Source organism: Megalobrama amblycephala, linkage group LG23, assembly GCF_018812025.1.
Source record: "Megalobrama amblycephala isolate DHTTF-2021 linkage group LG23, ASM1881202v1, whole genome shotgun sequence".
Lineage (NCBI taxonomy): Eukaryota > Metazoa > Chordata > Actinopteri > Cypriniformes > Xenocyprididae > Megalobrama > Megalobrama amblycephala.
In genome coordinates, this window is record NC_063066.1 from 14,157,066 (window position 1) to 14,166,795 (window position 9,730).

At 36.6% G+C, this 9,730-nt stretch overlaps 1 protein-coding gene across 9 annotated transcripts in view; it reads left to right on the forward strand.

Moving 5' to 3' along the window:
• The window catches only part of diaph2 (diaphanous-related formin 2), a 441,980-nt gene that overhangs the window by 141,851 nt on the left and 290,399 nt on the right, over positions 1-9,730 (forward strand). For all 9 annotated transcript variants that reach the window (XM_048176558.1, XM_048176565.1, XM_048176564.1 and 6 more), the window contains 2 exons: positions 2,924-3,036; positions 5,851-5,967. In XM_048176558.1, the coding sequence (XP_048032515.1) occupies positions 2,924-3,036; positions 5,851-5,967 (230 nt within the window). The remainder of the gene's footprint in view (positions 1-2,923; positions 3,037-5,850; positions 5,968-9,730) is intronic.

The window sequence follows — 9,730 nt, forward strand, 5'->3', positions numbered from 1 at the left end:
ATGTCTAAGGCAATAGCCAATAGGCTGTTGATTCATTAAAGGCAGGGTAGGCAAAAAAATGTATAAAAAACTTTTTTTCAAAATTTGTTTAAACTTTATTTATATATCAATACATAATTAAAATGTAAGTACTCTGAAAAAGAAAGTATAAAAATCGAGTGTCTGTAGACCTCTCACGACTGTTTTAAAGACAGCTCATTATTTCCATTCACTCCACCCCCTCCCTTCTGGGCTCCTTCCAAAGCCACGCCCCCAAAACGCATGAACGTGTGACTCCGACCACTGAGCTGGAAGACGCATTATTTACCTGAGACGAGCGGAGAGGAAGGAGCACAGTGCATGTAGTGACATCATGTCAGAATCACATGTAATAAAAATAACTTTAAAATTATGAAGATAAACAAACAAGATGTATTTTAGTACTCACTATCAAGCTAGCATATTGATATTGGTAAAGTTTAAAATATATATTTTTTGATTCGCTAACGAGCTAGTTATCTATAAGGCAAAGCTAAAAACAGGTTGCATGATACACGTTTTTCCATTACCATCATTTACACTGTGATGAAGATGAATTTCGTGTAAGATTCATAACATATACGTTGTTCTACAGATCAACAGAGTAACATACACTCAAATATCAACTCACAACTGCATTGCAGACACAAAATAATAACACACACATACAACAAAGTGTGTACGACACACACAGATACAAGATAAAGACATCAGTAAACATAGGTAGAGAATATAAAAACAAAACAAAGGCGAAAAAACGTGCAGGTAAACTTGCAGGTGAACATGGTAAAAGACTTAGACAGAGGGTAAAATTATGCACAATTCAACACTATAGCTATCATTATTTATCGTCTCTACTACGGCTCGCTAAGTAATGTTATGTTAGCTATATTACGCAGCTACGTGTGCTAATGACACATGCTTCATGAAAAAATAAACAAAAAAATATGTATGATCAAAATACAAAAAGAAAGATTTACCTGTCCAGCAGAAATAAAGCCATCAAGGAGTCACTTTTCAGCCCCTTGAGTTCCCTCAGTTCTCGCCATCGCTGGAAAGCCACGCCGATATTAACTCGCGTTTTATTTCTTTGTTTATCCAAAGACTTTTTGTTCATTGCCTTTTCTTGTACTGTTACTGTCTTCCTTTTTTTGCCTGGTTTGCCTTCACTAACTGCATAGGCCGATACTGTGAATTTAGCTTGCTGTTTCTCTGCCATTGTTTTGGTATTCCTAGGATCCGTGCCTCTTGGATTCCCCAAATCAAACGTGCGCGCGCAAGTGGGCAGGTCATGTGTGGCAAAAGGGTGGTTGCCATGGTTGCGAGAGAGTGACAGCCGCCTAAGCCAATCCTATGTTTCGTCCCGGATGGAAATAATGAGCTGTGTTTAATACAGATTAAACGGTCTAGAGTCACTCGATTTTTATACTCTTTTTACCAGAGTTCTTACATTTTAATTATGCATGTATATATATAGAAAGTTTAAACAAATTTGGAACAAAATTTCTTACCTACCCTGCCTTTAAGTCAGGGGTCTCAAACTCAAATTGGTGGGAGGCCATTTCTGTGATTGACACCTTATAGGAGGGCCATATTAACATTCAAGCGCAGGAAAGCGCAACATTTAAGAAAATTTACTTTCCTTTGCATTATTTCTCATTTACTTTCATTAGGCCTACTAAAATGTTTTTATACCTATACTATAAATACTTACTATAAATAGCAAAACTTGTGGCGTGGAGGGGTCAGAAATAAACAAAAAACTGGAGCTATATATATCAACTTTATTTTGCCAAAAAATAAAGAGCTCTCATTGTTACATACATTATTAGTTTTTAACATTTAGTGGAAGTATTTTCCCTTACTTTATGTTAGCTTAAATAACATTAAAATCTTGCACTGAACAACACTGTACTGAACAAATACAATCCCTGAATACATTTGTACACTCTTCTGTTTCTTGAGACACCTGGCAGCGCATTTGTCCAAGATGCCGTTTGAGCATCTGTAACGTTTAATGGTTGCATCGGACGCGTTTCGGTGGTTTTAAATCAACGCTCGTGACTTAAAGTCGAGTGCTTTTACTGTGATTTAGGCAAGCGCGCTCATAATAGAAGCGACGCGGTTGAGAGCGCGGCTCATGGTTGCATAGCAACGACAGACGCCACTGGAGCAAAAGCGCATTGGAAAGGAGAATGCGGCGCGGTGGCGCTTATGTAACGCGATATGTGAATGCCCCCATAGAACGGCGACTTTTTCTTTGCATATCAGTCAGGTAGCAACTAGGGAATAGTAATAATTTAGCGGGCCGGATTCTGTTTTATTTTTTAGATTAGTTGCGGTCCGAGTAGAGGGGGAGGGCGGGCCGTAAATGGCCCGCGGGCCGGCAGTTTGAGATCACTGCCATAAGTGATAACAAAATAAAACAAAAGTTTCAGAATAACTCGCGGGCCGCACTAACACTAAACTTTGATGTCAGGTAGGGGGCCACAAAATATCATCCGCGAGTTTGAGACCCCTGCATTAAGTGATGCTGAAGCCTCTGTACTGCCATACACTGCAAAAAACAAAACAAAACAAAACAAACAAACAAACAAACCAAAAAAAAAAAATAAAAAAAATTCTGCATTGCAAGGCATTTGAACTTTGAATGCGTATATAACTGCTAAAAGTGAATTGGTCAACATTTGGGAGTATACTAGCATGGCCTTAAAGATATATACTAAATTCCACAAAAATAATTTTGATTTCTTAAGAGGCCTTTAAGTGGGTCATGTACAAAAAGGTGCTTTCAAGGTGTTCAAAAAGCAGACATTTTCTCAAACTTCCTCGTATATTACTACTGTTATATGACGATGTGTTCATCAGTTACTCATTCTTCTCATATCGCCCTCTGTAATCACAGGAGCTGAAGGAGACGGACGAGCTCGACATTCAGCTGAAGGTGTTTAATGAAAATAAGGAGGAGGATTCCATCGAACTGTCTCACCGACTAGATGACATCCGTGCAGAGATGGAATATCCTTTTTACCGCTGCCTCGGCTGTGTGTGCAGCCGTAAGGGCGCCCGTTGCAGCTCATGGGTCTAAAGCCAAGACCTCCAGTTCATTCAGAAGGGATTTGAGAATCAGGTTTTTTTTCAATTCCAGTCCAGCCTCTGGCAACTCTGGTGGTAAACAAACCTCTTCACATCAACACATGCATGCACCGCACACATATCCCAGCTTCCTCCTCTGGCCCTGAGCTCATTATACTGACATTCCAGAGACACAGGAAGCAACCTCTACGCTCACCTCTTCTCTGTTTCATTCCCCCTTAAATCTGCGGATAGACTATGCTACGCGGCTATGGAAATCCGTTCACACTTATTTTCTCCCTGTTTCTACATCTGCATCTGACCCATAAGGCCACAGATGCATACGTGGCAGCCATGTGCAGTAGCTTCTGGATTTGTGTGTGTATCCTCGCAGTACCCTTTATAAAGTAGCTTGAAGCCCTTCACTGAATTCATAAAAGAGTAAGGCATATATTTCCGGTTATTTTAGTTCTGATTTTGTTGATATTTTTTATCGTTTCACCCTCTTTCTGTAAGCTCTCAGAGGGAAAGCTTTGCTGAAATGATGGAGAAGCTAGTTTTAGTTCAGGCTGTCTGGACTAATGATTTTCGTGAGCAGCCAACTGTGTAAGAGACACAACATTTGTCTCTAAGGACAATTTGGCATTGATCTGTAAGTGCCTTTTGTAATATGCGTGTCTAAGCAACAGTCTCTGTCTTTCTCAGTCCTTCTTTCCCCCCTCTTCTCTTTCTAAATGCCAAACATTTTCCAATCCCACCCTGTATATTTACAGATAGAAATTCTATCTATCTATCTATCTATCTATCTATCTATCTATCTATCTATCTATCTATCTATCTATCTATCTATCTATCTATCTATCTATCTATCTATCTATCTATCTATCTATCTATCTATCTGTCTGTCTGTCTGTCTGTCATCTCTCTCTCTCTGTGTTATTATTATTATTATTATTATTATTATTAGGAATATAGCACTTCTGGTCCAGTTTAGTTCTGGCCATTGTAGTGACTTGTGGAATCTGTTGAATATTAATTGAAAGTTGGGCAGCGTGATTGATTGACCCTCCCTCTCTGTCTTTTGTATTGCTCAGCTTCATGCTGATACAGCTCATGTTTATGCATCACCTTCCCCACCAGTATATTACTGCAAACATGCCCAAAATACAAATATGCACAGACGGTGTGTCTGTGTGCACACTCATGGGTCTGTTTAATAGAGTGAATAACTTTCCGGTGTGTTTTGCTGGTTTTGAAGTGTGGAGAAAATAATTCACTTAAGCAGATCACCTGTGTTATCAGCAATAATGCTTTGAAGATGCTTGTATTCTCATATTGAGTTGACAGAACATAGGATACACTCGCAACCTTATGAATAACTAAAATGATATGAGTTAATTAGAAAATGTTCAGCAGTGGTGGGGCAGATTGGTTTGCTGCAGTTTTTAAAGTGCACTGCAGTGGTTTGAAGTCTTATCTTTTCATTTTATTGTTATTCCATACATATAGAGTTACTCTATATACTATAATATAGATTTTTTTAGCAAATATCTCTGTTTTTAGTTTATATTCTTTTAAAGAATATATAATACTCTAACCTGAGTATTAAATGGCTACAGACTCGCTGTACTTTTTAGTTTTTCCTCTAAATATTGAGCCTCCACAGCTTTATGTTTTCTATCCCAGTGGAATGGAAGGAGCAAATGTGGTGGCTCAAAAAACGTGCTCCAGTCTAGGCAGTGCATCACCCTGCAGTCAGCGTTTAAATATTTCAACAGACATTGTCACAACGTAAAGTACATTTAATGGCTGGACTCTATTTTTTCACCTCTGCCCAATGCACTGTACACACTATTTATGCCCATATTTTATTTTATTTTATTTTATTTTATTTTATTTTATTTTAGTCAGTGCTGTTCTATTAACTCTATCCTAAGACCATTAGTAGATACAATTAATATGCTACGAAGAGCTACATTTAATCATCACATGCTTAAGCTTGCCACGATTGAAAATAGATGCACAGTCATTACTCCAGTAGACATAACTGAGAGGTTTGGGATGTCAGTCCTTGAAATAATAATAATAGTAATAATAATAATAATAAAGAAGATGATAACTATCAAATGTTACATTTATTTTAGACTTGGAAAGCCACTGCCCTTTCTCTTCAGGGAAAGAATATGCTGGACATGTAATCAATACTTTGTAAGTTTAAGAGCACATCTCTTTAGTTTTGGAGACAAGTGAGACAAACTGAGGATGAAATTTCAGTTGAGAAAATAGATAAATAAGTAAAAAAAAGGAAGTGACTGATCCATGTTTTATGGTTTTAAATAATCAAACTTAAAGAATGTTCATTTAATTCATGTCCAGGGCTAGGGTATGAACTGGCAGAAAAATTCACTTTTCTTCAGTTCTTTTGTTTACTCATGTTAGCAAATTAGATCCCTAAAGACACTTTAGAATGCAGACAGATAGCATCAGTTCTGGTTAGACTCAACCTTTAACTCAGCCATAAATCTGAATTAAAACAAGCAAGCAATTTCCAATGATTGATGGCCATGCACCTTTAGTTGGATTTGCTTACACTTTATTGTTCTTTCTAATCTTAGAATTATACCACTGCACTTCTAATAATTCCTGCCACTCTAGTGCATATTTTATAAACAGTTTTATAAGCATATGTATATATAAATGTCATGTTTACTACATAGCAATCAAGATATGCAGTTGTGTCCTTAACCATCAATGCACTGATATGGGTGAGGTGTACCATCTCCTGTCCAACATGGTGAAAGACACAGGCTCAGAACCTTACTTCCTATCCATCCTCCAGCATCTGCTGCTCATCAGGAATGATTATTATATCAGGTGAGTGCTATCATATCTTAATTTTCCCTAAGTGTGATGTAAAAAAAACAAAAAAAAAAAACAAAAAAAAAAAAAACCTACACCTACCTGTTCATAAACACTTTTTTCAGTTTCTATTAACTTAACAAATGTATTTCAGTATGAGAATTCAGAAATTCAGAGATTATAAATGAAAATAAATGGAAATAAATATAACTAAATTAATAGACAAAATAAATTATAATTAAAGCTGCAAGCAGCATTTACCGGGGTTCAAGCATTTAAGGTCTTTAAGCACATATGCATAAAAAGATATTAAGTTTTATTTAGCAAGCATGTAAACTCCTAAATCATAGAAGGAACTGACCATTTTCAGCCAAATCAGGCAATTTACCATTGAAAATATATGGATTTTAAAGCTTTTTAACAGTTATAGCGCCAGCTATGGTCTGATCTCCATAAAAATTGGCATGCTTCTTTAGAGTCATATGCTGCATGTGCTTACTTAATTTCGTGAAGTTCTGAGTTTTCGTTTAGGAATTATAGGCTTTTGAGTATATTTCGCCATGCCCATTTTGTAAATGACCCCGTTATAGCGATCCAAATGGTAAAGTTCAACTTTTTTTTGATAATTATTGATCTAGAGAGTCCATAGAATTGTCCTACACTGGTTTCGTTCCGATCGGACAAAAAAACCTAGGACTAGTTTGCAAAAGTAGGTTTTTCACATATTTGCGAATAATTAATGAACAATTTGATTGACAGCATTGGTTCTTGAGGCAAAGTTGTTAAACATGAGGAGATCTATCAGATGATATGCATATTCTGTGGATCTTTGAAACACCACATGATTACTTAGGCCATGAGTCGAACAAGCCCACCGAGTTTCGTTCCGATCGGCCTCCGTTAACCTTGTCTAATAGGTGCTCAAATTTCATTAGTTTTTTGAGATACACCAATGTCCTCAAAGACAATCATGCCGCCTTGGACCAAGACACTGCATGCCGTGTCATAGCGCCACCTAATGTCAAATCGACACAATTTTTTTTATAATGACCAAATATTGAGCCCCTACACAAATCTACCAAGTTTGGTGCAAATATCTCATTTCGTTCTCGAGTTACAGCCATTTTAGTAAAAGTGGCTCAGCCTACATTGCATGTTTTGGCGCTCCTTAGCGACCGTGAATCAAAATTTCAACTTTCTTTCTATAATTATTGATATTCAGACTACCAGAGAACATTTTATGCACTGGTTTGGTTCCGATTGGGCAAAAAAACGTAGGACTAGTTTGCAAAAGTTAGGTTTTTGACAAAATTCAAAATGGCGGAAAAATTTGCATACTGGAAATGAAATCGGAGATATAACGTTTTGTTTGTCAAGGACTCAGCTTTCCAATGATGTAAGTCACTCGAGTCTGGGACAAACAGTTTAGGAGTTATGAGCCATTTCATACCTTTGCTCACTGTAACGCCATCTATTGGCCGATTTGGGTCATACTTTGTCAACCTCTCCTCGATTTTTGTACATCATCTGACAAAGTTTCAAGTCTCTAGGCCTTACGGTTTGGGCTGCACGATGTGTTTTACGGCACGAGAAAAATAATAATACAAATCCTAACAAATTCAATAGGGTTTCAGCACTACCTGCTTGAACCCCTAATTAAAAGGTTTCCATTCATAAATAAATAAGATTAAATTTGACAGATATTATTGGATCAAAATGTATGATTATATAACATTTCTTTAGATAAAATTCCAGTAAATAAATGTATTGTGATGTTTTTTTGTTTTTTATTTTTGTATGTTCAGCTGCATTCAGAATATGTGTGTCTGTCAGAAAGTGAAGAAATGAAACTGAGCATTTCAGTTCACTGTTGCATCAGACCTGTTGCTGAGGTAAAATATTTAATAAAGAGGGACGAGTGAAGCGATGAAAGGGAGGGAATTTACCATGGACATGTTGCTGCTCACTTTGAGCCATGAATAATGTATTGCCTGGCTTGTTGGAAAAAGCGAGAAATAGAAAACATATTAAGCAAGTAGTATTTCAGATTCTTGTTCAGTGCCATCCCTCCCGCCCCTGTGTCTGTAACTCTGATGGCAGAAAACAGGATGACTACAAACACTGATTAAAAATGTATGCACTTATTAAAGACTCTTTCCCATAGGAAAGGAAAATAACAAGTGGGATCTTTTTAATGTCTCCAATTGTTTCTTTTTGTCACAAATGAGATTAAATGAAGAGAAAATTATGTCTCCTGCTTCTCAAACTTCTCCTTAGAAAAAGACTCTTGTAATCCCACAAAATTCAGACATTTTAATACTGTAAAAACTCAAATATTTCTCTTTCTGTTTTTATTCTTATTTAAGAATTTTTAGTGAAACATCTGATACAAAGTACATAAATGAGGGGTGTAACAGTACACAGAAGTCACGGTTCGGTATGTACCTCGGTTTTGGGCTCATGGTTACATACGAGTTCGGTACAACAAGAAAAAGCAACAAATCCCCAATGCTAGTTTTCTTTCAATTTATTTTGAAGAGACAGTAGTGCAAATGACAGTTTGTTCCACCAAGCGGCATTTAGTCCCCCCCTGAGGTAGTTGGTACAGTACGGGCAGGCAAGGCAGGCAATTTTATTTTATTTTTGATATTAACACTCTGAGGTCTAAAAACGCGCCGGCGCGTTTTGCAGGTTTTTTTTTCACATTGCAGCAAAACAGACTTAAAATACTCCGTCATTTTTTGTCATAGAAACATAAGTAATACATCAATTGAAACTAAAGAATATCTCCTTTTATTTGTATACACTCAGAGTAAAAACAAAATGTTGTGCTTTTTGTAAAATAAAGAAAACTAACATGATGCGTGATCTCTCATCTCCCTCTGAACGAAGTCCAATCTGATAGTTCTCAAAAATGAAGTGTAACTTAGTGAATACTAATCACAAAAAATTCATACTTATGTCTAACAAAACGTTGAAATGTCAGGTTTAAATCGTGCAAGTCAAATCGAAAACAAACATTCTGCGTTTATGTAATCTGATGAAAAGAGAGCCATGCAGAAGTCCGTGATTCAGCTCATTACCCATAATGCGGCCAACCCACGGAGCCAGCGCTATTCACAGGCAAATCAAACAACACATGCATTCATCATCTCAATCGTGTATTTATTGCCTTGAAAATTGTTTATCGGTGAAAAAGCCATGGTTAGCACTCTGGAAGACATTCATAAATTCCTGTTTGTTTTCTTCTATTGATAAGTTTTAAGTGATTTTTGTTTCTTTAGCGCCCTCCGGCTGTAGTATGAATTGGTAAACACCATTCATGGAATATCGTCTTCTTCTTAGGTGAATTTGTGGACTAAAATGCACAGAGCGCCCTCCGGCTGCAGTATGAATTGCAAACACCAGCGCTCATAGAAAACAATGAATATTAAATAAAAAATAACTCCTCTGTATAGAAAATTGACATAAACATATGAGAATCCTATATTTCTCCAAATGTGCATGCTTTTAAACTAAAAGCCTATATTCAGACTCTTTGCATCACAGAAATACATTATATTTTAAAGTATAATATAAAACCATTATTTTATATTGTAATAAAATTTTTCTGTATGTTTCATATACCATGATGAGCTTGAGACATCACAGAAGTTTTTTTTCACAGCCTACCTGACTGAAATGCCTCATTAATATGCAAGTCTTTTCAGGTCATTACTATTCAATTCTTTTGTCTTCACAGGTGAGAATGAGCCATTATTCATGGAGATTCACGCCT